At 52.0% G+C, this 26,795-nt stretch overlaps 1 protein-coding gene across 2 annotated transcripts in view; it reads left to right on the top strand.

The window, feature by feature from the left end:
* CHCHD6 (coiled-coil-helix-coiled-coil-helix domain containing 6) overlaps positions 1-26,795 on the top strand; it is a 249,476-nt gene that overhangs the window by 179,482 nt on the left and 43,199 nt on the right. For both annotated transcript variants that reach the window (XM_049641126.1, XM_049641128.1), the window contains one exon: positions 22,822-22,892. In XM_049641126.1, coding sequence (XP_049497083.1) covers positions 22,822-22,892 — 71 coding nt within the window. The remainder of the gene's footprint in view (positions 1-22,821; positions 22,893-26,795) is intronic.

The raw sequence follows: 26,795 nt of genomic DNA, 5'->3' as shown, positions 1-26,795 counted from the left end.
ACATCGGGGCACCCGGTCATGCCAACATGAGCCCAGATCTGAAGGCCCTGCAGAGGTGTGGGGAACAGTAGGCGCTTTCTGCTCATATATTTATTGGATTTAAGTCACGTGCACACGTGAAGAAACGTGCAAGACAGTGTAAGAGTGAGCACCTCTTTCCTGCCAGCGCCTCGTCTCACTTGCCAGGGAGTAGCCCCTGTTAACACTTTCTCGTGTATCCTTTAAACCAAGTTTAACGCATATTTGAGCATATGTTGTACCCAAACGGAATCATACTATATTGTTCTGCAGCTCGCCCTTTTCACTTTAATAATACGTCTTGGAGCTCTTTCTCTGTCAGCTTCCTCAAACCTTTCCCATTCTTGTTAACGATTGCACAGCTGAAATCATAGATTCTTCATGCGGGAAAGAACCTTCAAATCAATGTGATCTAATTGCCTCATTTTGCTAGGACCTGGAGAGGTGAGGTGATTTGCCGGAGGGCACGGGGAGTTAGTGACAGGGAAAGGAAGTGCTTCCCGAGGGGTGGGGTGCCGGCATGACGGATAGGAGTGGCCACTACCGGCTGGCTGCATTTCATCAGCAGTGTCATCCACATCCATCATCCCGGGCCATTGGCGGCAGGGGGAAGGGAAGGAGGACAAACCCTTTTGGCTGGAGAGAGCAAATGACATCCCGTCTTGCACACACTGGTGTTCAGTTCCCAACTCTTTAAGTGGAAATGTCACCCGGGCCGGTAGAAATGTGAGTTCAAGTTCCACCGAGAAGCCCCCTGCCATGATCAATTGGACAAACCACCCATCATATGGAGAGCAAGCATTTCCTTACAAGTCCCTAGATCCTCAGCGTGTTCTTTGGTAGCTCTTGTTAGGCATTGAAGCAGAGCTTGGTGGCAGGGGGCTGTGACTCCTGTTGGTGCCAAACTTGTCCCTTTACTGTATTTGCCCACCCCGCCTGCCACTGCTGCCCGTGGCCTCTGGCACCCTACCTTGCCGCGTAGCTGAGGGAGGAGGAGACGCCTTCTGTGGGGACTCACGGCTGCATGTGTAGAATAGTGTGATCGCCCTCACTTAGGATGGGTCCAAAGGTGAGACCTCAGAGGTGCCCGAGAGTGAGCATTTGTACATTAATGAGTTTTCTGGTTCATGGTAGGGAGGTGACAGCGTGTGAGGCCAGCTTGTCCCACCCCAGGGTGGGTGTGTCCCCCAGGGATGCCGGCTCACTTGCCAGGATGTAGGATAGGGGACTACAAAAGGGCATATTTTTCTAGAACATCAGCTTTACACAAGGTTTTGGGTGGGGGAGAGATGCTATTTTTATATTAAAGCAAATAACTGGTATCATGGAATAGCATGGAAAATTCAAGTTACCTTTAAAGATAAAGTAGGTAATTTCAAAGTAATTTTATTCTTCCTGGCCTCGGGCAACTTCCAGCTTTACCCCCTAGACCCTGGAAGGCATGCTTTCTCTCTCCTCTGCTCTTTGGGACTTCGTTGAAGTGTTTTAGTTAGATTGGGTAGGTTTTCTTGAGAAAATGACGGTTTATCTCCAGCTAGAACCGGGAAGTTGGCAGGGCCCTGGGCAGTTCCGTCTGGGTTCTCGGCTTCCCTCTGTGCTGGGCTGGGCTGGGTTTGCAAGCCCTGCTCTGTGTTTGCTCTGAGCTCAGGTGTTTCTCTCCCAGGCTTTCATTCGCCTTGGCCCTAACCCACTCTAATGACTTCCTCTTGCGTGACCACCATGGCCACCCGCCAGACCGAGGACTGGCTTCCCTCTTGTCCCATCAGCTAGAGCAAGGAGTTCAGGGCCATTTGGTACAAAACCTGTTCCCTTAGGCCCCTGCTTCTGGAGGGGCAGGGTGGGCCCACTGAAAGGGGATACACCCAGTTAGTGGTGGTGGTCCTTGTCCAGCCAGCTTGTGGCACAGAGGAGAATGGGAGACTCCAGAAAGAGAGAGTTGGTATGTGTGGTAGACGTCTCTCCCTGGCGGGCTCTCTCCACCGTGTGAAACTTCTTCCCTAGTGAGGAGCTCTTGGCCGGCCTGCTTTCCTCATACCCATCCAGGTGGATAAAGGTCCCTATCAGCCTGGCCACGGTCTGAACAGCACCTTCTTCCTGCCAGGGCCCAGGCTGCCATTTGAGATGGTTATGTCCCCAGAAGCTTGGTCAGCTCAGCCCCCTGTGTGGCCAGGTCCTGGAGAAGGGGATAGGAGAAGGAGGGCAAGGGGGATAGAGCATCACATGGAGGGAGGGCGGTGCTTGCTCTCACCGGGGACGCACCACACCCTTCCTGGGGTTGTTGTCTAGTCCTCGAGGAGAGGCTGGCAGTGCTTTGGGAGCCTTTGACTGTCAGCGTCTTGAAGTGCTGTGACCAGGACAGGCTACCTGCACGGGAGTGTTATGGTTTGAGCAGACAGCAACCCTGGAGTCATTTCCTCCTCTTGGATATATGCAGGGGTGGGGCTGGAGAGGGGTGCTCCTCTTTTAACTAGGGCATCACTGTGAGCAGAGCAGGCCTGCCTTTCCATCTAATTTGGCCCTGTTTATTCTTTACTGGCTTTGTGACTGCAGGACGTTTTCACTGTCTGTTATCTGATGGAGGAAGTGTGGCCATATGATGGTTTGAAGAGTCAGACAGACCTGAGTTTACATCTTGCCTCTTCTACTCACTGGCTCTGTGACCTTGGACACTGTCTTCATCTCTGAAATGTTTTCTCATCTATAAAAAGGAGACAATGTCCCCGGATGTCTCTGGCTGATAGAATTTGATGAGATCGTTTGCAGTTGGTTTTGAGAACCTCTAGCCATTCTTTCTTTCACTCTGTCCCCCTAGGGCCTTTGACATGCTATTTGCTCTGCCTGAAATGTTCCTCCTTTCCCTCCCCCCAGCTAAGCAGTGTATTAGGCTCAGCTTAGCGTCTCCAACACAGGAGCCTTCCTGAGTGGACAGTTCTGGTGTTTCCACCAAGTAGGATTGTGGCCTTGGTGAGACTTCTCACCTCCATGACCCCCAGTCTGTCTGTGGGACAGAGAACGCAGAAGCTTAGGGGGTTCTGGTAAAGACTGCATATATTTGGAGAACACCCTGTAAGAGCCTTTCTCTAGAACGTTCTGCTTTGTTGGTTTTGCAGTGACTTGCCTTCACTAGAGTTCCCACAGGCTCTGTCAGTTATGGGAGCGGTGAGCCAGAGCTGTAGGGCCCAGCATGACGTCCCCACCCCTGCTCCCCGTCCTCCCAGCTGCCAGCCAGCTCCCACGCTCCTCCGCTGTCCTTTGTGAAGAAGTCCCTCTCAGAAGCGGAACTTCCTTATTCTGCCCCCAGCAAAAGTGATGTTTAAGAAAACGTTCAGGCCTGTCTTGTGCTGCTTGCTGATACCTTCTGGAATTCCCTTTTCTCCACGACTGGGAAGCCACCTGTTAACAGACATGGTTACTTATTTACGAGCACTAGCAATGTGCCAGGCACCGAGCCAGGCACGCATTCCCAGCGGAACCCTCACCGCCGCGCCCCACCGTGAGGTAGGCCGTACCATTGTCTGTACTTGCAGGTGAGGGAGGTGCACTCAGAGAGGCCGCTTATTCACATGTGGTCATGCGGGCGGTGAGCGGCAGGGGCAAGGATGCTAACCTGGGTCCCTCTGATCCCGGGGGATCATGGTCTGCTTGAATGTGAGGTTGGGACCATTCACATGCTGCCTTCTCCACTGCTTTCTGAGCAATTCTCCACCCCTTTGCATTGGTCCCACTGATACAGTGCCTGTCCTCTACTTCTAGAACTTTCTGTCCTTAACCTTGCATTGAGGGTATTCACCTACGTAGCATGTCTCCCCTGCTGGAGTGACAGGTGCTTGAGGATAGTGTGGGATCTTAACCATGTGGGTTTTGTTTTGTTTTGTTTTGTTTTTGCAATTCTCCGTTGATATATTTGTGTAACTACAAGCACAGAAAGGGTCCATATATTAGCTTTAGCCCCCACACACATTCATGCTCCTGTTCACAGTTAGAAATGGAAAGGGCTGTCTTAGAACGCACTGCAGACTGCAGCAGAGGTGTGGGGGTGCAGCGGTGAGTCCCCAGACCCATGCACTGCATTGACCGTGGCTCTGTAGAGCTCTGGAGCCCCCACCCCACAGGAAAGGGAGACCAATCTCACCGGGAAGGCGCTCCCCAACATGGTCACCAGGACCAGCCCAGCCTCTCCAGATAGGTCCTGCAGAAGCAGCCTCTAGGGAGACAGGAAGATCATTTCACCGTGAGAATGACTCTTGTTTAGAATTAGGAGTAGCCTCTCATCCCCTCACCTCTGCAAAGGTTCGTACAGTGTCTTACCCGCTTCCGTCTCGAGAAGACTTTGAGTCAACGTGCCTGCATCATCCTCCACTCTCTACCTGGCTTCTCTCTGGTGTGTTTGATGTGGCGCTGCTCGGGCACGTCAGTTCAGGCTGCTGGGGTTCCCGTTTGCCCTCTGAAGTGAGTGTCCAGTCTGCAGCTGTGGAAGGACCCCTGCGCACCCAGCTCCAGCCCCTTGCCCTGACTGTCTCCGTGCGGCATGCTCCCTGGGCAGAGCCCCCTCCGTCACCCTGGCGCTGGCGGGTCTCTTCACCGCCTCTCCTTAGGCTCCCTACGTCGAGGTCTCTACATTATAAGTGACGAAAAACATAACGCAAATGCTTAATTTAGAGAGAAAAGGAGAGGGGGAGGGACGCCACCAAACACTTAAGGGAGGGATCTGACCTTGGGCGCTTCTTGCATCTGGCAACGAGTCAGCCTGCTTCCCCAGGTGTGTTCTGTTTTCAGGTTCCACAAGGGGGCCCTTCCCGCTTCGGGCTTACACCATGACAGCACCCACAGGAGTGGGCCGCTTTCCCACGAGTGGAAACAGAAATATCCTGATGGACCTGCTTGATTGACCCTGATCACCCCTGGGGTGAGAGCGCAGGCCTTCCCGCACCTGTCCCTGTGGCCAAGGAGGCTCACACACTCAAAGGCTTAGCCTGGGTCACCAGCAGCACCACCTGCAGGACCTGGGCCCAGCGGGGGGAGGGTGCAGCAACTCGGAGTGGGGACAGCGAGCACATGCCGGGTGGCAGAGCCACAGCTTTGTGCTGCCCCACTGACCGCCTGATTGAGGGTTTTGGCTTTCCGCCTCCACCAGGATGTTAATCGTGTTGTGATCGCCACCGACAATCAGCAGCCAATCGTGGTGTAATCCCACCCAGTGTTCCGAAACAAGGCTAACGCATTTCCTCTCCTGGTGGATTCTGAAACTCCTTATTCCTGGTGGATGCAATTACTTTGCCTAAGATAACGTCCTTCTCCTGATGCCATCACAGATCACAGAGATGCAGACAGGCAGAGCCTAGCTGTGATGGGCCCTGCACCTGCCAGCTAAAAGCAGGGCTCCCAACTCGACTTGCTGACAGTTTTATCTCTCAGAAGTTTGAGGAAGAAACGAGAGAAACTGTGCTGAGCCAAAAAGGATTAGAGAAGCAGAAGGAACACGGGGGCCTTGGGAAGCAGTGCCTGTGCCACCCGGAGGGGAGGCAGAGTGCCAAGGGACAACACTGCGGGCTTCTGAAGAAGTCCCAAGACGGGGGTGCAGAGGTATCTGCAGACCGAAGACACCCAGCTGAACCTTGGTACTTCTAAGGGGAAGGAGAGATTCTAAGACGTGTCCCAGAAGCTTGCTGGCCTCTCGGCAAACTTTTCATTAGATGGACTCAGTTATGGCTAGGGCGTGCCTTGCTGACACCTGTGCGGGCTCCTGTGACCACTGCCTTTTAAAGAGTTACGTCTTTTGGTTCCCACATACTCCGTGGCCGCCTGTTCCGAGCGTGACCCTTGTTCTTTGGAAGCTCCTAGTTTAGGAGGAGGAGAAAAACTGCCCCTGAATCAGGTCACCAGCCATGCCTCTCACCTGAATTTTGCAGGAGCCTCTGCCATCAGTCTTCCTGCATCTCTCCTGCCCCGCCCCCATCAGCAGCATTGTAGTTTACAGGTGTCATCCAGTCACAGGGAATGAAGAGCAGCCTGTGTGCTCTGCTCTGCATGTCCTTCCCTGCTGTCCTCCCTGCTTGGGTCTATGCACTCTGTTTCCCTGCCCAGAACACTAGTCTGCCATACCTTCCCATACCTTCCTCTCTCCCTTCCTTCCTTTCTCCCTCCCTCCCTCCCTCCCTTCCTCTTTCTTTCTTTCTTTCTTTCTTTCTTTCTTTCTTTCTTTCTCTCCTCGTTTTCCTTTTCCTTTGTTCTCTTTTTTTGTTTTCTTTCCCTTGCATTTGTTTTTGTTTCTGTTTTTTTTTTTTTTTCCCATTTAAGTCTCTAGTACAGTTTTACCCCTCAGAGATGATTGGCCCCTCCGAGGGGCAGCAGTGTGCCCCCACGTCACTCTCTGTCATCCTGCCTTGCTTGATTTCCTTCTTGCACGTACATGACAGTCACCCTGTTCATTTTCTTGTCTGTCTCCACACTGGCCCATACACTCCTCCAGAGTGGGACTGTGCCTGCTCTGTTTGTTGCTCCAGTGTGACCTCATCCCAGCTCATTACATCTGCGACAACCTTATTTCCAAATAAGGTCATATTCTGAGGTTCTGGGGGTGAGGACTGCAACATGTGAATTTGGGAGGGCACAGTTCGGCTCCTTGCACTGAGCATCCAGGGGGTCGTGTGTCAGACACTGTGCTTATGAGGCCGGACCTACGCTCAGGCCACCTGCCCACTGCCTGGACGCAAGAAGGTGTCGGGAGCCAGGGCCTCCCCAGGAACGTCCCACTTCTTGTTTGGCCTTGTGATCATTTGTGCTCTTTTTCACGGTGTCTTCCTGTTCTTTCCTGCTCTGTTTGGTCCGTTCTCCTCATCTACTCCAGTAGCCTGCCTTCTCTGAGTGGTCCAGGCTATATTCCACTCTTGGGTCAGGCCTGCCCTCAGTCCAGTTGGCAGCCATCCTGAGGGCCTCCCGGGAGGCAGTGTCTCCAGGAAGGCCCGTCAGGGTGTGCGGCACCATACGCAGAGTTACAGGACACGATCAAAAGAATGCTGTTGGACCACCAACAGAGGGTCAGCTCACATGGACTGGAGGAGTCCAAACGTCGTCTCCATGGATTTGGAATCAGATCGGATAGGGTGAGTTAGGGGAAGCTGCAGAGGACAGAGGGGACTGTTGTCCGGGCCCAGGCCCACCCTGGCCAGGGCATAAAGTGAACATGCGGCTCTGGGAGCGACACCGAGCTTTATGGATGTTCCACGGAGCAGAGTTGCTGCAGACAGACTGGGGAGAGTGACAAGGAGGCTGAGGAGGGCTGCTTCAGCACGGTGGGAGGCTCAGGTTTGATCCTAGAAGGCGCCAGGAGCTGGGAAATGTCGTTGGCAAGGAGTAACGCGATGAAATTTGTGCAGTAGAACTGGGGAAGAAAGTGGGAGAAGCTTGGAGATGAGGAGAAAAGATACAAGGCTATTATGATTGCCGTAGGAAGAGACAGAGAGGACCCGAAATAGGGCACGTGGGAAGGACGCGGAGAGGAAAGGAGGCATTTGCTGTTATTTCTAAGGTAGGACAACAGAAATTGGTGGCCCTCAGGGTATGAGGGAGTGAAGAGGTGGTATTCTGGAAGTTCTCACTGGAATAACTGGGTTAAAAGGAAATCAGAGAAACTCGTACAACTTAACAACAGAAAGACAAGCACCCCATTAAATACAGGCACAGAAGTCACATGGATGGCCAACAGGCATCTGAAAAGATGTTCAGTGCTATTAGCCGTTCTGGAGATGCAAATCAAAGCAATGAGATACCACCTCACACTCACTAGGATGGCTCTAAGTTTTGTTTTTTGTTTTTTTATTTATTTAAAAAAATTTTTTTTAATGTTTATTCAGTTTTGAGAGACAGAGAGCAAGCAGGGGTGGGGCAGAGAGAGAGAGAGGGAGACAGAATCCGAAGCAGGCTCCAGGCTCCGAGCTGTCAGCACAGAGCCTGACACGGGGCTCAAACTCACGAACTGTGAGATCATGACCTGAACCGAAGTCAGACGCTTAACCGACTGAGCCACTCAGGCACCCCTGTTTTTTTTTTTTTAAAGAGGATAATAAATGTTAGTGATGATGTGGAGAAATTGGAACTTTGTACATTGTTGGTAGAAATGCAAAGTAGTTCAGCCACCGTGGAAGACAAGTTGGCAATTCCTCAGAAACTTAAACACAGAATCGCCATATGATCCAGTTCCACTCCTAGGTATATATACCAAAGCACTGAAAACGGGGGCTCAAATATATGCATATGCGTGTCCCTAGAGATGATGGTTGTGCAATATTGTGATTATATTGAATGCCACTGAAATGGTCACTTGAAAATAGTTTCTTTTCAGGGCGCCTGGGTGGCTCAGTCAGTTAAGCACCTCGCTCCTGATTTCAGTTCAGGTCACGATCTCACGGTTCTCGAGATTGAGCCCCATGTCAGGCTCTGTTCTGAGTGTGGAGCCTGCTTAGAATTCTCTCTCTCATTGCCCCTCCCCTGCTCACACTCTCTCTCAAAAGAAATAAACTTAAAACAAAATATAAAAGAGTTAACTTTCTGTTATGTGAATTTCCTCTCAATAAATGACGTCAGAACACCAGGAAATAGCGCATCGGGCATGTATATGTTGAGGACCTGCAGGGCATTTGGGACTGGCGGGCAGCTGGATGTGCAGACAGGGTTTCGAGCAACATCAGCACTCAGGCTGACATCGTCTCCTTTAGGGACATCTGAAATCTTAGGGGCTTGGATTTTCCGTAACTGTACTTCTGTGCAGTGTCTGGTGAGGGCAGATGATGTTGTGTTGGGTCTGGTGGCTACATGTTAAGATGATCAGGCTGCTTTGGGATAGGTTAAATTACCATATTGGAAAGATGCTAAGAAATAGATCAACGTCAGTCCTGAGAGTTCTCCTCATTCCCACCTCCGTCAGCATTTTTATTAGTGATTTAAAGACATAGAACGCCCACTCGTCAGATTTGCAAATTACCCAAAGCTTGATGAATAGTGAATGTGTTGAATGACGGTCAAAAACATTTGCTATTTGGGGCTGCCCAAAATCTACTTTTCCTTCCTTTTGGTGGTAGTGGCTGGATTTCCATTCGGATGCCTTCCTTTCCTGTCGATATAGCCTGTGCGTTTACTGAATGAGGTGAGCCCAGTGTCAAGTCTAATGTATCCCCTGATTGGCTTAAGTTGATCTTCACATCTCACTGCCCTGGCCTTCGTGGTTCATTTAGATCCACATGGTTCATTCAGATCAGAGTGACTCAGTGTAGGCCCAAAAGACAGAAGGAAACTTTGGGGTCCTTGGAGAAAGAGGATTCTGTGGGCTTCAGAGAGCACGGCATCTTTTCTTGCTCCTTCCCTTCCCTTTCCCTGTTAGTGGGAGTGCCCTTGTGTCGCATACTAATTGTTCTATTTTCCTGCTCTATGTCAACAAGGGAGAGTGGGGCCCCTAGAGCTGCTGGCAGCCACCTTGCAACCATGAGGAGAACCGGGCTTAGGAGGAAGGCAACGTAGAAAAGGCAGAATGGAGAGGTGAAAGCAACCAAGTTTTTGGTGACCTTGTTCAGCCACCTGATTTTTACCTAAAACAGCACTGGACCGCAGTTAACATGAGCCAGCAGTTCCCATTAGTGCCCAGACCAGTTCGAGTCTAATTTTCCACTATCTGCAACCAACAGTGTCCTGACCAACACGGTGATAAATCGGTCTCTGAAGATCTCACCAAATCGCATTCACTAAAGTGGCTGTTTGGTAAATTTTTACATTGAAATTTGGCCAGAACAAATGGTGGGCTTTTTTTTTTTTACTTGGCTCCACAAAACTTATTGCACAAGTGCTTTGTAGCAACATGTGTGGAAAAGACCTGGGAGTTTTTGTTGACATTAAGCTCAGTGTGACGTGCATTTCGAACGATCCGATTCTAATTCTCTAGCCTTTTTTGCTTAGCACCTCTGTAACCTTGGCACATGAGATGCTGTTTGTAAGTTCTCCAGCGCAGCACTTGGCTCAGAGTAGGTGCTGATATAGCTTAGCAGTGGCAGAGTGGTCGTGATGTATGCATACTTTCAGCCTCAAGAAAGAAAAAGCCAGACTCTAACTGGCTCAACCCATCAGGAAACAAGAGACCCAGAGTGGTGCTGCGTCTATGAGGGGCTTCGTCCACAGACTCCGCCCATTTTGCCCCGGCTCCCTTGGGTCTGCCCCCCTCTGGCCACCCAGAGCAAGAGATCCAGCCTCACCGCAAGTTTCACTCATTCTGGCAGGACCAGCCTAGGTCACTCCCCAGCCCTGTGGCTAGGCCACTGGCATGCACTGGTTGGCCCCACCTCGGTCACACCCTGCCACCCCCAGATCTGAAGTTGTGGTCCGCTTCCCTGAAACCTTATGCATTCCTCAAGGGAAACTGAGAGCTTGGGAGAGGGAGAAAAGGAATGAATGCCAAAGAGGCCACCAACAAGAATTGACTCGCATGGAATCCTCCCGAAAGCACCTGTAGTTTAAGACCGTGTTCCTGCAGGTGTAATCTGTCTGAGAGAAGAGGCAGCTGTCTTCCTGGTCAGACTCACCTTGGACTCAAGTTCCATTCTGCAACATCTATCAGCCAAAGCCCACAAAGAGCGGGCCACAGGTTGGGGGAGTGTGTGAAACATGCCATGTGAGGAAGGATTGGGTGCTGCTAAGAGAAGGCTCTGCGGCACCATAACCAGGGGGTCAGTTCCTTCTGTAAGACCACCAGAGTGAAGCAGTCCCGGTAGGCGCTGACATTTACCGAGTGTGTATTGCATCTCCTGGCATTGTGCCAGGTTCTCCTGCACTGTCTCCCTTCACCCTTATGGCATTCGTTTGAGGGAGGCACCCGCCTACCAAGTAGTTACTGTCTTCACTGGGGAGCCGAGGAAACCAAGGTAGAGAGGTTAAGTAACGTGGCTAAAGGCACGGAAAGAGTTCTGTGGCAAGGCCAGGGTCGAATCTCGTGTTTTCAGTTCAGGTTTCCCTGACCTTAGAACAGGGATTGCCAACCTCAGCTGCACCTGAGAATCCCTTGGAAGAGCTTTAAAATGCTGATGCACAGGCATCATCGGACTCCCTGGGGGTGGGCCCAGGCCTTATGCTTATAAAGTTGCTGTGGTGATTCTGACGTGCTGCCAGGGTTGAAGACTCCGGGCCTAGAGTAAAAACACGAAGCCAGGGGCCCCGGTGTAGCTGCCTTCAGAAGCCCAGTGAGAGAGAATTCAGGTATACCGAGCTGTAGGTATAAAGCCACGGAGACGTAGAAGGACCGTGCTGAACTAAGGAGGGCAGGACCCAACCAAGGGCATTCAAGTTTTTAAAACAATTAACAGAACGCTATTGAAACAAAGCCCACCGGAGGCCCACCTCCTGCACACCTGTGCCTCTCAAACGTCACATGCGCACAGATCACCTGGGAGCTCGCTAAAGAGCAGGTGTGGGGCAGGGCCTGAGGTATTCCGTGTTTCTAATAAGCTCCCAGGCGATGCTGCGGCTGCGGCTGGTTCACGAGCCATCCTTTGATTAGCAAGGCTTATCCTGCCCCACTGCCTCAGACAGACCAGGTGGAGGTGAAGCTGAGAGCCAGGGGTCCAGACTTGCCTGGAGGGGCGGGGGGACTTCTCTCTTGTGGAAGTCCTCAGAGAGGGACTGAGACCCGCTCTCAGGAGTGTGGCCAGCCTCCATCACGGAGGGCTGAGAGTCTCCTAATTCTGAGAATTGCCGAGCGCGGTGTCCCCACTGGGAACCCTGCATCTGTCGTTCCACTGGGCTGGAACTTTAAGGATCAGCACAGAGAGCAGAAACATCTGGCTAACGCCGCTGTGGCCTGAGCGCACGGCCCCCGAAGGCCTGATGTGCTAGGTCCTGAGCAGGCCGGCAGGATTCCCAGTCTCAGCGGCGTCCCGGCCGTGGGGCTGTGTTCTGGAGTTTGACTCTACTGCTCTCCCTTGCAATGACCGTTCACAGCCTCCAGAGCCTGTAGCTTCCCTCAGGGTCGGCTCACCAGGAAGTCACACAAACGGAGCTACGATTCACGTCTCTTCGTTTGTTTTTTATTCCGTTTATTTCCCCTTGTGCTCTGCATTTCGTTTTCCAACTGTTTACACCTTCGTTTAGCCAGCTACGTTGCTGCATGTGTAGGGACCAACTGACCAGTGGCGCCACGGCCCGGCTGGACGGCCCTGCCTCCTTCCACAGGCTGCCAGTGGATCGATTATGGCGGTAGATGACCTTGTCAGTCCCATTTACGGCAAGCACGCTGCCGAAATCCCTCCTTGTCTACCCTCACGTGGCTTCTGTCCATCTAGGTTAAATGCCATTCTGCATTTAGCCGCCATTTAAAGCTCTTCGCTTCCCTTTCTCCTTCAACGTCTACTGCCTGGCCTCGGTCTGGCTCCAGGGTTTCCCGCATGGGCCCTGGGTCTGGGTAGACACTTAACCTTCCGCAGACCGCAGGTATGTTAAAAACATCTTTTCACCTGCTACTTTAAACGGAGCTTTGATCTTTTTGCCTTCAGTGGTTTATCATACTTCTGTCAGGCAGGTTTTCTTGAATAATCCCACTCCTCTGAATTCACTGTTTCCTGGTCCCTTCCTTTACCCTCTAACGCGGAGTCTTCCCTGCAGACTCTCAAGCAGGAGCCCACCCTGCACCTCTGGCTGGCCCTTTCTGTTGCACATCACTCGGCTTGTGTGTGAGGACTGTGGGTACAGTCAGCCCTGCACAGTCATGACAGACTCCTGTGGGGCGGTGGCCCTGGATGTGACAGGGTGTTGCTTCAGGACTGTTGCTGCAGCGGTGATGAGAGCAGATCCCAGGAGGCCAGGCCCAGGACTGGAGGACTGCCAGGTAGAGAGTCACTGGCCACCCCAGGCCAGAGGGGATGAGGGCAGCGCTGAGGGAACCATAGGCCGCGGCACCTTGTGTGTGTGTCCCGTGGGGACGTTGCTTTTGTTCTTTCCAGCCTGGGTCACCTGGTAGATTACCAAGGACTCCAAAAGGGTGTGTCTTCCCACCCAGACGCATCTTGGCTCCACCTAATGAAAATCAGCGCTTGGAGAAGAGGACCTATAAATACAGAAAACTGATAGGTGCCAGAGGAAAGGGACATTAAGAAGTACAAACTTCCAGTTATAAGTCATGAGGACATAAAGTACAGCATATAGAATATAGTCAGTGATATTGTAACAACTTTGTATGGTGACAGATGGTAAGTAGCATTATCATGGTGAGCATCTCATAATCTATGTAAATGTCAAGTCACTATGTCGTATACCTGAAACCAATATAATATTGCAGCTCTATACTTGAAAAACAATTTTTTAAAAATAGAGAGAAGTTCTTAGGTCAAGATCAGCATTCATCCAGAGGTCCGATGGCTAATGTTTAGTATTCAGTGTAAATCAAAACTCTAAAAAACTTGTGTAGTTATTGCCAATTAACACAGCTTTACGTTTATCTAGTGCTTTATAGTGTGTGTGTGCGTGTGTGTGTACATATATGTCTGTAGGTGCCCAAGTCTCTGTTTCTTCACCCCTTGTAAGCAGAGGGTCGTAAATCTCACCCCTAGTCACACACACAGCAGTGCACACACGCATACCCCTAAAATGCTAGGGGGCTTAGCTAAACACACAAAGGAGAAGAGGCACGGTCCCGAAAACCCAGCTCCGAGCCTTCGACTCTTCATTATGGCAGAGCAGAAAGTGACAGGGATCTTTTCTCTCTGACTTTTCACAAATGCAAATACTTCCGGGAGGGTCTCACCTACAGCCACTGTCACAACACTCTAATTAGCGGGTCACACCTTTGCAAGGTTCGGAAAGCAGCCAGCCACGTGTGTTAGGCAAGAGTTCATGGAAGTGTCCAGGGAATGAAGGGGTGCCTGGAGGGGCAGGATGGAGGCGCCTTGGTGGAGGAGGGGAAGGGCGCAAGTGGGGAGCGACGTGACAGGGTGTTGTTTCAGGACTGTTGCTGCAGCGGTGATGAGAGCAGATCCCAGGAGGCTAGGCCCAGGACTAGAGGCCTGCCAGGTAGAGAGTCATTGGCCCCCTCAGGCCAGAGGAGATCGGGAAGACAGAGTTTGGAGACGTGCAAGGTCCAGAGCAAGCTGACTAATAAGACCTCTGTGCATTCTTGAAGTATGGATCAATGAAGTCAAAAAGCTGACCCCAGGCTTACATGGTTCCCAGTCCCAAGTTGGGGCAATAGGCATGTTAGCAGAGGATTGCAGGGCACCGTGGGAAATGCCGCCACAAAGCGTGGTACAGAGCACCGAGAAGGGAAACGTGAGTTTTGCCTGGGAGGTGGGAGAGGAATGACATGGTCCAGCAGAGGGGACACTGTTGGGTGTCACAACATGAACCAGAATATCTCAGGTGGGCAGGGAAGAACTGGCAGGAGAAGTGATACAAAGAACACGACGGAGGCTTGGAAGATGACGAGTCCTTGCAGGGAAACGGCAGAGCCCCCCAGGGGCAGCGCCAAGGTCAGTCATTAGGGAGGGCAGTCTCAAAGGGAGAGTCGGAGGCCACTCTGAGGACAGTGGGGGACATGAAGAGGTTTAAGCTGAAAGGCGTATTCAAGAATGGCTCCCACAGCGGCGTGGAGGGTAAGCTGAGAGGGGAGAAAGGAGTAGCAGGGGGACCAGTGTGGTGTACGAGTGCAGCGCGTCCCCCTAAGATAATAATGGACACACAGGAGCAGGGACAATACGGAGAACAGAAGGGCCTCGAGAGGTACGAGGAGGCAGAGGTACCCACATCTGGTTGCCGGCTCCATCCAGGGACCCCAGGAGGAAGGAAGAGGTGATCCTTGGTCCTCCTGCAGGCTCTGGGCAGGTGGTGGTGGTGGTCAGTGCAGGAAATGTGGGGGGTGGACGTAATGAGGGAATGTGACAGGAGGTGTGAAGAGGAGGGGAGCTCAGGAAGCAGACTGCCAGACAGAAGGACAGAGGAAACAAGACTGGAGTCGTATCGTTGATGGAACCCGGGGCCGAGGAGAATTCCAGTACTCAGCTGGAACTAACTGAAGGGGGTCTGCAGCAAAGCTACAGGACTCATCGCTTAGACTCCAGCTACCGTCCTGAGCCCCTGGCTCATACTCTCACAGCCTGCTCGACCCCTCTGCGGGTTGTCTCCTGAAGGTTCCCGGCTCTGCGGGGCCGACACGGAAGGGCAAGGCTGACTCTCCAGCACTGGTGTGGGTTTGCGTTTGTCACATCCTCAGGAAATGATCCCTGGCTCACTTGGGGCCCTGCAGGGGCCTCCAGGTGTCCTGGCTGCTTCCATTCTCTCTTCCCAGTAGCCTCTTTGTAACACTGCAGCCAGTGATCCTTCCAGAGTGGAAATCAGATCATATCATCCCCTGATCAAACCTCTAGTGGCTTCCTGCAAGCCCTCCTGTCTTTTCCCTGCATCTGTTCTCATCTTGAACGTCTTCCAGCCATGCTCCCCTCGTTTTCCTGAGAACCCATCAAGTGTAGCTCCACCTTAGGACCTCCCCGAATCCTATTTCCCTCATCACATCTACCCCAAGTCACCCCGGCAGAGAGGCCTGGACCAACCTATTTAAAATAGCCCCCACCCCAGCTTGATGCTCCTTATTCCCTTAACCTGCCATGTCCCTTTATGGCACTTCTGAGTAGAATCGTTTTCTCGTTTTTCCTGTTTCTGGATTGTTAGCTCTGTGAAGGCAAGGCTCTCATGTCTTGTTTACTGCTGTGCCCTCTGATTGCACAGCAAGGCCTGGTGAATAGTAGGCACACAGTAAATATTGGTGGAATGAATGGAAGAAGCAGACGAGCTCTGACATGCTGGGTGACCTTGAACCCATTGTTCACTGCACCCTCAGAGCACCCCTGAAATATGGGTCTGCATTCTCCCCATGGGACCAAGAAGTAATAGGCACAGGGAGAGGGAACTATCTTCCCATGCCACTGTGGACCCTGGAACCCAGGAGCCTGGCGGGATGGTGGACTCTGCTCTGGGGGCAAAGGCTCATGGGCATAGACAGGCACGTTTGGTACTGGGGGAGATGTTCCTGTTGGTGCCCAGCAGTAGCTTTACTGGTCTCTGAAGTTGAGACACAGTCCTCTGCCCATAGCAGGAATTCAAGGTAAGGAATTCAGTATGGAATTCGAGAAAAGGTTGGGATAGCTGTTATGGAGAATTATAAGTTGTGTGGAAGGCTCAGCTGAGGTTGGAGCCCTAGGTTTGTGGCTCTTCTGGGGGATGGAGGGAGGATCCCAGGTCCGCCCATCCTGGGGTATGGAGGGAACATCCCAGGTAGGGCTCTCCTGGGATATGGGGTGGGGGGGATCCCAGGTGGGGCTGTCCTAGAAATGGAAGGAGCATCCCAGGTAAGGCCATCCTGGGGGGCGCGCGGTGCAGGAGTATCCCAGTCAGGGCCGTCCTGGGGGCGGTGGGAGGCCTTGGGTGTGGCCTGACCAAAGATGGCTATGACAGTCAGATGGCCTAGGAGTGAGGGGACCATGGGAGGAAGGAGCTCCAGCATTGAAGGATCCCAGATGGACATTGCTGAGTGCGGCAGTGGAGGGAAAGAGCATTGTCTGTGCACCACTATCCAGGGTAAGTGCCAGAGCAAGTCTGGAAAGAGGGGTCCTTTCTCCATGTGACGGCAGAGTCGGAGCTGGTAGGTACCCAGGAGCAGGGAAAGAGACAAAGATGTAGTCGTGTGACTTCATAAATAGCCAAGAACCAGCTGTTTAGCCATTTAACAGAACTGTATTTCCATTCCTTTACCAACTGTGTTGCTGATCACATGTCCTGAGATTCAGAAATTTTTGTGTTGACTCTTTGGACTCTTCACAGAAGATTCACATGCATTTCTTCTTTGTGTTTTTTTTTGTTTTGTTTTGTTTTGTTTTTTATTTTCAAGTCAGAGATTTCTTCACATCCTGAATACATTAAGTTTTTTCACTCCTCTTAAAATTTAGCATTCCTGCGAGCTTTGAGAAGCTTGGTAATTAGGCCGGTGATTTCCACGTCTCCCTGGATGACCGGCCCTCAGCCACGTTGACAGCGCCTTGGCATGGGGTTCTCCTGTCCTCACTCTGTTCCGCTCCGATTCTGGGATATTTTTTAAGCCTTCACGTCTGAGCCCTTCCACAGTCTGCACTAATTTTGCTGGCGATCTTCTCCTGCTCTGGACAGCCAGGATCCTAAGCTTCACGTTTTTCTACATGTAACCACACATTGGCTTTGAATCCTGTCTGCGTGGCCTTTGGTTTGTTAAATTTCTTCTGGGGGGTCAGCTAGGCACAGAGGGAAGGACATGGTATGAAGTGGGAGGCTGATAGACCCGTTTTCGGGTGCTGTCTCTTTCCCTTTAACTTCCGGCCCCCACTGTGGGATCCTTGGCTTTTCTGAGCCTTGTGTCTTCATGTGGCAGAAGGGTGCACATTCCTGCCTTGAAGCACTGCTCTAGGCAAGAAGGGGCCAGCCTATTTGGAAGTCCTGGCTATAGCGCCTGGCCTGAGTAATCCCGGTGAACCTTGTAGGCGACGTGTCCCCATTTGATTGTATGGTGCTCTCCTCGGTGCCCGCAGGGTACCTGGCACAGAGCCCCAGTTCAGCAAACTTTCTCGATTGACTCAACAAATGACCACATCCCGCTTGTGTTTTCACATGTTTTCTAGTGGGACCGACCTCTACTTCTTTTTATGCACCCAATTTTTTATGGAGGGCTTACTATGTACCAGGCATTGTTAGAGACCCTGGGATAGGTCAGCGAGCAGAACAGGTGAAAACCCCTCCCTTCGTGGACTTCACATCCTCAGGTACACTTCCTCACTCTTTCACTATTTCCAGATCTCTCTTCCAGCTGTCTTTGTTGGTTAATACACGTTTGGGTGTTAAGTTCTCAAAATATTTATTGAGTGTTTACTCTGTGCCAGGCACTGTTCTAAGCATTTTATATGCATTATCTCATTGGCATCTCTACCAGTTCCCACACAACCATATGAAGGAGGCCCTGTTGCTGTTCTCATGTTACAAAGGAGAGGCTGAGGGGGCAGACCAGAGGGCTGGATGCTGGCCCGTGCTGTACTGCTGTAGGGGCTGGGTTCTGACTCCAGGGCCCATACCCATCCTTGCTGCCCCAGCTGCCTCCCTTGTTCCTGGGATGGTCCTTGGACCTTTATTCAGTCTTTCCTGTCTGACAGAAATGCCTCATAGACGCTCTCCCGTGACACACTGCAGAGGCCCACGCACATGGTAGGTGACTTACGAATGCTTGTTCCTTGGGTGCATGTCTGTGTGGCCCCGAGGGGGGTTTCAAGCCCAAGAGCCACTCCCCTGCTGACCATCACATTGACCTCTGTTGTCTTCTGTTCCAGGACAGCTACTCCTCGCTCCTCTGCCAGGCTAGTGAGTTAGCGCAAGCCCCCCAACCCCGGTCCCAACCCTGCCCTGCTCTGGTCCCTCATGGCTCCGCAGCGGGGGCAGCAGGACTGCCTCTCTGGCCCACAACATGTTTCCTTGTCGTCCCCTCCTGAGCCCTCTTGCTGTGCCTCCTCTCACCATCACGCTCTCTTTTGATCTCACAACCCAGGCCCTTGGAGAAATCAGACAGTATGAAATATGAAAACTGCCTGGGAAGTAATTGAAGAAACACTGTGACTTTTGAAACCCATAGAGATAACACTCACACCTTCTTACTCACGTTATTTAATTTTTAATGGCAGATTTAATTAATGGAGATCAGGTCTTCTGGTTTCAGATGTGCGTATGGAGCAGCTGGAGGAGGAGGGGGAGGGGCAGCTGTGTATAGGGTAGAGGAAAAGATTCCAAGATTTGGGAATCTGAAGATCTAACAGGGAGGAAAAACCATCCAGAAATAATGACTCACGATCCCTGGGTCCTCAGAGACGTGCGGGGATTCAGTGCAGTGCACTTGCAGTGCTCTCCCTGCGAGTTACCAGTGGGTGACAGCACTCCTCTCAGGACAGCGTTGTGGCCTCCCCAGGCCCCCGTGGGATTGCGCGGCAGGCAATTCCAGGCTCCCTGCTGGCACTGCACTCCATCGTCCACACAGCTGCCAGAATGTTCTCTCTGAAACACACATCTCCCCTGCCACTCCCCCACGTAAAAGTAAAACCCGTGGGCTGAGGTCTAGGCTCCCAGCCTGAAGTGGAGACCCCCCCCCCCCCCCCCCCGCTGCCTCCCGGGGCCCCAGGTCCCGGGCTGTCTTTGTCTCTAGCCCCTTCCCTTGCTCCTGGTCCAGTTGGAGCATCTACTGTATGGTGTCCCTCACTCTCCCTTGTTTACAGGACCGCCCCCCTCCCCCATCATTGGCTCATTTCTGCTCACCGTGTGAGACTCAGTTTAGTAAAAGCGTACCCTTTGACCCAAGAGTTTCACTTCTGGAATGCACTCTTTGGATGTGCACGCGCAGAGGTGAAGATGCCGCGATAGCGGGACCTGCCGTGGAGTACCGTTCAGCGGGTAAAGTGGCGAAGCCGTTGGGAAGGGAAGAAATGAGCGGTGCTGTGGGCATGCACGGGCAACCAGCTCACGGACCCTGTGCACGAGGGGGAGCACCAGGGCTGGGCTGGCCACACGGCTTGCTGGTCATGACATTCCTACCCTCTGCCCGTTGTGCTTTTGCCTTTTTAAACTATGTGTATAATTTTTTTCAAAAATGCTATTTTATAAAAAAGAGGTTTTTTTAGGCCTTGGTTCAGGTGCCAGCTCTCAAGAAGCCAGTCGGATGGCCTCCGTCAGACTGTCCTTCCTGGTACCCCCACAGCACCGGGGACAGTTGGCTGAGTGGCCCGTTGTAATCGTGACGTGGTGTTGTCTGGGAGCCCCAGGAGGCTGGGGGGGCAGGCGTGCCTGTCTTGGAATCCTCTGGCACTTAGCGGATGCTCGGTGTGAACACGCGTGGCCCCAGTACTTAGAGAAACCCCTCAACGGTGGTAGGGTCCAGGGGTCTGCAGGGTGCACCCCAGCAGCCTCAGGAAGGCCTGGTGGACACAAGAGGCAGGTGCAGCCTTCCCAAGGTGTGGACCAGGACCTGCATGTGTCAGGTGAGCCGCACAGGGGACGCCCTGTGCTGCGTGGTCCCGGGGTCTGCTCAGGCAGACGACATGGCAGAGATGGCGGGGAGGGCGGGTGCGACAGGAAGGGGAATTCCTCTGAGTCACTCTGAGAGACAATAGAGGAAGCTGCAGCGGGGTAATCACAACCACTTCTTGGCCTGTGGGCACTTCGTGTGACAAATCTCCCTGACCGCACGTTCAGTCCACACTCGTAGGCAACTCAGCGACTTACTGAACTCACCCTGACCGGGCCATGTGCGTGGAGATGTGGGAGCAGCAGAGGGCCACTAGGGTCCTGTCAGCCCATCTGGGCAGTGGGAACTCCCTTGGGAAGGGCCGCTGGCAGCCCCCAGGCCTAGGAGACAGTGGCCTGACACATCCCTAAGGAGGAGAAGGCCTGGGCCCGGAGACCGTCTTGTGGCAAAGAGAACCAATCAGAGTGAATGGAGAGCTTACTAAGGCCCACGCTGGCCTCAGAAAGTTCAATGGTGCTATGACAGTGGCTGCAATGGACAGGGTGGGCACTGTGAGCCTGGCACCCCTCAGGACCATCTGAGCCACCCTGTGACGGAGTGGGAGCCTTGTCTTACCACTAGGAAGTGAGTGACTCACCCAAAGAACACAGCATGTGCCAAAGTGACGATTACAATGTGGGCCTACGGACCATGTGGTTTCCTGTGAGGGCCCGTGAATGGAAGGTTCAGACTGAATATAAATGATCCCCATCAAGGACGTCACAGAAGAGCATCTGCGTGGAGCGGGAGGAGAGGCCCTGAGATGATTCACGTTTGTGGCCTTTCTCCCACACCCAGGACAGTCCATGGTGGTCGAACGTCAGACCCATTGAGGCAAAATCATAATCTCTTGGCTGGAACATCAGGGCTCCAGAGAGAAAACATCGGACAGCTTGGAGTCAGCACAGACCTGCAGGCCGGGAAGTCGGGCAGGAGAACCCCTATGTGTTCCGTGCCTGTCGTGCTGGGAGGGTTCCCATTTCTCATCTGCTGTGCCTTAGGGCCACTGGAGAGAGGCGTGGGCACCTCCTTAGTTCAGAGCTGAGGACCTGCCCAGGCTCACTTAGCAGCTGGGGGGGTGAAAGGCCCAGCCCTGGGCTCGCCCCAGCACAGCCCAAGGCAGAATTCGGGAACTTGGGTTCCTCCTGAGTGGGCCCCAGGCATTCCCTCAGGCACACACCCCTCCGCGGCCCCTCCCCCTTGGCTCTTCCCAGGGGCAGGTACCAGAATGGGAGTGAGGGCCAGGTTCCCACCCAAACTCTGCCTTCAGTACCCTGCAGGTTCCTAGGAGAGGTGCTTTCCACCCCTGCCTCGGTTATGTTCTCTATAGATGGCCGACGGTGTGCCTTGGGGGTAGGGTGCATCCCCTGCATGGCTCTGATCTGAACACCTGTCATCTCTTCAATTTTGTCGAAGGAGCAACTCGTTCCTTTTGGGCCAGGCTATATCTGTGTATGGTGGAGTGGGGAGAGCCAGGCTCGGAGTCTGACACACACACAGGGCATGGCTCTGTGACTTCCGGGTCCCTTTCCCTGCCACTCGAGCGTCTTGTAAGGACTGTGCCTGTTGGAGGCGCCCCGAGCCGGAAGCTTCCCTTTACCCACCTGTAGAATGGGAATAACCAGCCCTCGCACACGGGTTCTGTGAAAGGTCTGGCCCAGGCCTGCACAGGGTAGGCGGGTGTCCCATGGCATCCGTGCCGTCTCCTCACCCTCACGGCGAAAGTCTGACTGCCCGTCCATCTTGGGCCGCCTTCTAGGGTTTCATCCTTGAGACAGCCTGCTGCAAAAAGTCAGTTTGTTCACTGTGAGCTTCAAGGTGCTCCCCCAGGAGTGTGGTGGCAGGTGGGGTTAGCATGGGCATTTGCGGTCGTCTCTTCTGGAAACCAGTGGCAAGTGCTGGCTTCTGAGCCTCTGAGACCTAAAGAAGTGGGAACAACTCACTCGGAGTCATGCTGTGATGGCCCCAGGGCTTCAGCCCAGCTTTGTCATATTGCAGGCCCGGACTGTTCTCCACACCAGTCTGGTTCTGCACGTGCACATTTACTAGGTAACCTCAGGAAGGATGGAGGGCATGCCTTTGGAGCCACTCAGCAGCTCTGGACAGACAGCCACCATGCCACGGAGTGTGGTGGTCACGGCAGGCAGCAGAGCCCGCACCCAGCTGGTAATCCGATGCTTGGGCTCCAGTCCTGGCACAGCTATTTGCTGGGTGGCTTTGGGCAAGTCGCTTCACCTCTAGGCAGCAGAGGCCACCTATAAAATGGGGGTTGGGCCAGAACAAATCTCGGTAAACTTTTTCTCTAAAGATAGTGAATATTTTAGGTTCTGCAGCCCCTATAGTCGCTGTTTAAACTACTCGACTCTGCCGTTGTAGCCCAAAAGCAGCCACTGACAATGCAGAAACAAATCATGTGTGTGGCTGTGTTCCAATAAAATTTTACTTAACAAAATCAGGTGGCAGGCCGGGTTTGAGTGATGGGTTGCCGACCCCCAAACCAGAGGACCCATTGGTCCTTCCAGCCTTTGCTACTCTGGGATTCTGTAGCCGTGGTTGGCCTACCGTGATGGGAGCCAGAGCCAAGCTGTGGATCAATCACCAATCTGCTTTGATGCTGGTCAAGAAATCAGCATCTGTCAATTTTTAGCACCGTCTCTCCCATGCGGGAGCCAGAGGGAAATTTCAGTCTTTGGTAATCAGTTCTGTTTTTCTCTTTGTAGAATGCCGAGATGTACAAACTGTCTTCACAGCAGTTCCATGAGGCAGCTTCAAAAATGGAGGGCACGATAAAGTAAGAACGCATTTATGATGTTTCATAAACTTAGCCTGTATTCGTAAGAATCAGCACACAGGGCTTGGAACCTACCGCCACCTGCCTAACTTCAAGTCTCTGTAATAACATGGACAACCATGTGCTACTCGGTCTCTCACCCAGCTGTGGGGCAGCCACTAGTCATCTGTCGTGGGCCAGACGAGCACTCAGCTCCTCCCTGGCTCCCTGGCTGTGGGAATGGGGCCACGGCGGACTGGCAGACTTGTTTCAGACACCACGTAGGCAGGCCACGCCACAGGCTGGCCGTCGGGCTCCCGAGGGAGTCGGGGAAGGGATGTTGCTACGGGCACCTGCCCCCCATTTGTGGAGGTGGTATTCAGACCAGCCTGTTCCCTGAGCATACCTCTGTGTGCCTGGTTGTGGGCCATGTACCTCTTGCATGCTCACGTGCTCAGGGTGGCTCCCTTTTTATTCCCCGAAGGACTGGGGCTCAGGGACACTCACTGATGGCTGGCTCAGGTCGCACAGTGCTGAGTACCAGCGTCCTGTCCCCTGTCTGCATGCTCCTGCGCCGTGAGGGAGGCCTCAGAGCCAGAATGTTAAGGAATGGGAGGCACATGCGGTGTGTTCATTACAGCTGCACCCTCCTTCAGGATGAGGTCACAGGAGGGTCTGTAGGGGTTGCTGTGGGAAGGAGAGCTGGGCCTTGAGCTGTGGGTCCTTTGTATGAAGGTGGCCTCTGTGGGCCAGGCCAACTCCCTCCTCCTCCCTCAAGGAAGGGCCTTTCCCTTCCAGGCTTCAGTCGGGGTGATTCCCCAGGCAAACCGGTCCCAGTGCAGATTGGTGAGGAGTGGGATGTGGCACCCCAAGAAGGAACCATCAGAGGGAGGCTTGGGTGGCTAGGAGGTGTCAAAGTGCTTGTAAATACGGCTGCTGACAAAAACTGTGCAAGGAACCAGGAAGGGGCAGTGGGAACGGGTGGCCTCAGTACAGGTCTAGGGTGTAGCAGGGGGCACCTGAAGCCAGGGGGACATAGTGCTGGAGCTGACCACTGAGTAGCTTTAGGGACGAGCATACAGTTAGTTATCTTGGGATTTCAAGTCCTAGAGCAGTAATAGGAGACTCAGAGAAAGAACTTTCCAGTAGGCAGGTAGAGACTGGAAAGCTCTTGCATCTGCCCGTTGGGATCCCACAGGGGGTTCTGGGTGTAAGCAAGTGCCATGAGCTGCACAGACCCCTAAGGAATGGAATGTTCCATCTGGATCTCAGACAAGCAACCGGATGGCCCATCCAGGGCTGAGAAATACTCAGAATCGCGATCCGTGAGAGGGAGAGGTTGGGAAGCAGTCACACCCCAGAGGCTGTGGGGTGATGGCCACCTGGGTAATGTGATCCCGGAAATGAGCAAAAACCACAGCACAGCCCCTGGCCCGTCCTGTCCCTTGGAACTGCCTGTGGGGCAGTGATGCTGGATCCGTAGCCCCTCCCTCTTTCCCTGGATCATGGAACAGCCTGCTGAGGGAAGACGCTCTGGGGAGAAGCCAGGCAGCTTTACTGTCAGGGACCACACCATTTTGTCACCTGCCATGTGGCCCACCGTCCTGAGAGTGGGGACTCCTGGGCTCCTGGTGCCCTGGATTAGTGCATTTGACTTTGCTGTCATATCCTTTATCATCCTCATGTCTTCTGAAGGCAAAGGGGAGATGGCATGTGAGTATCATCTTAATCCGAGCAAAGTAAAAGGTTTTTTAAAAGGTTTACAACATCCCTTGATAATTACTACTATTTACTAAGCAGAATACTAAATAGTAGGTGCTCTGTAAGGTGGGTGTTGGGATGGAGCTAAGAGAATGCTTGGGCGGGAGCGTCCAGCAGACCTGGAGTGCACCCTTGCCCTGCCTCTTACCGGCTGCTCCTATGACCCTGGGCAAGTCACGTCACCTCTCTGATGTCCTCACATGCAGAAGAGGGCTGATACCCCCTCCAGTGCTTTGAGTGAGATAGCACATAGGAAATCCGCCTCAGATGTCAGCAGTGGGTGGCAGTGGCAGGGTGACTGTTACTAATAACGGCAGTCATCTGGATTACTCGCAGAGCGTGGCACAGATTTAATAAATAAATTGAGTTTACAAAAAAAATTTTTTTTTCTTTACCCAACCAGAGTACACAGGAAGCGGTGTGGAGTTGGAGATTATTTTACTTAAACATTGGGCTGGAGGGCAGAATCCTTGATTGGGAGCGTTCTTGGATTAGCAGATGATTGTAAATTGCCTCGTAAATGCCACAGAAATAAATGCCAGCACTGACAGCAGTGATAGTTCTCTTCCAAGACAGTGAGCATCTTTTAACAACTTTGAGTAAACTGAGTGGTTACTTAGGTGACTAATTAGATGTCCGTGTAGTCATGTATTCATTTAACATACATGTATCGTGTCCCTACTGTTTGCCAGGTACCATGCTAGGCACTGGTGATAAAACGATCAACATGACAGCTTCGGTTTCTTTCAGCAAGGAGCTTAGGGCATTTGGGGAATGACAAACAACATTTTCAAATTAATTGCACAAAAAGCAATTGCCCAAATAATGATTGATTATAGTAATGAGCCATGAAACAAAATGTTTGAATTAAAAAGCATGTGTCTGAGGACCCTAACGCAAACTTCATACGTTTGGGAAGCCTTTTCAAAGGAAGTGACTTTTGAACTGACTCCCGTGGTATGAGGGGGCTTTGGCCAGAGAAAGGAGGGGGAAAAAGAGCACTTCTGACAGCAGATTTGGCATGTGCAAAGGCCCCGGGGCAGGAAGTAATACAGCATATTCAAGGAATTGAAAGGCCAGTGTGACTAGAGAGGAATGAGTTAGAAGAGACAGACTAGGATGAAGCTCTAAGAAGTCAGCAGAGGCCAGACCCCACAGGACTTTGTAACCATGTTAGAGATTTCAGTCGTATCCTAAAAGCAGTGAAGCACCAGGTCAGCTTGCTTTCTTTCCTAATATATTCATTTAAGGCATTGACTTCTCTATAAACACAGCTTTAGTTACACCATAAAGTTTTGATATATTGCATTTCATTATAATTCAGTTCAAAAATTTTCTAATTTTCGTTCTAATTTCTTCCTCAACTCATGGGTTATTTCAAAGTGTATTGCTTAATTTTCAAATATCTGGTAATTTCCTACTTACTTTTTTCCCAAAAAAACCCTTTTATTTATTAAGTAATCTCTACCCCCAACTGGGGCTCAAACTCATGACTCCAAAATCAAGAGTTGTATGCCGTACCAATTGAGCCAGCCAGGTGCCCCTCTAGTTATTTTCTTAATAATTGATATTCAGCTTAATTCTGGGGGCAAAGAACATACTGTAAATCCTCTAAAATTTTTGGACCTTGCTTTATGACTATGTATATGATCTGTTTTGGGAAGCCTTCTATGTACATTTGAAAAGAATGTGTATTCTGCCAGCAGGTATAGTAATCTGTGTTTGTCAGGTTAAGTTAGGCGGTCCTGTTCAGATTTTCTGTATCATTACTGATTTATGGATTTATGGTTTCTTTCTGAGATCACTTTCCTTCTAACTAAAGAACTTCTATAATATTTCTTTTCGTGTAGTTTGGCTGATTATAAATTCTGTATTTTTTTTTGTTTATTTTTGAGGGGGGGATAGGGGCAGAGAGGGAGAGAGACACAGAATCTGAAGCAGGTTCCAGGCTCTGAGCCGTTAGCACAGAGCCCGACGCGGGGCTCAAACTCACGAACCATGAGATCATGACCTGAGCCGAAGCTGGATGCTAAACCAACTGAGCCACCCAGGTGCCCCTAAATTCTCTATTTTTAATTGGAAATATATTTCAGTTTGAAAGAATCTAGCAATCCTTTCGTTGAGTTCCTTCAAGGTATCTTTACATTCTAATTTGATACCTGT

This window comes from Panthera uncia, chromosome A2 (genome assembly GCF_023721935.1).
Source record: "Panthera uncia isolate 11264 chromosome A2, Puncia_PCG_1.0, whole genome shotgun sequence".
Classification (NCBI taxonomy): Eukaryota; Metazoa; Chordata; class Mammalia; order Carnivora; family Felidae; genus Panthera; species Panthera uncia.
This window is presented reverse-complemented; position numbering and strand designations above follow the sequence as displayed.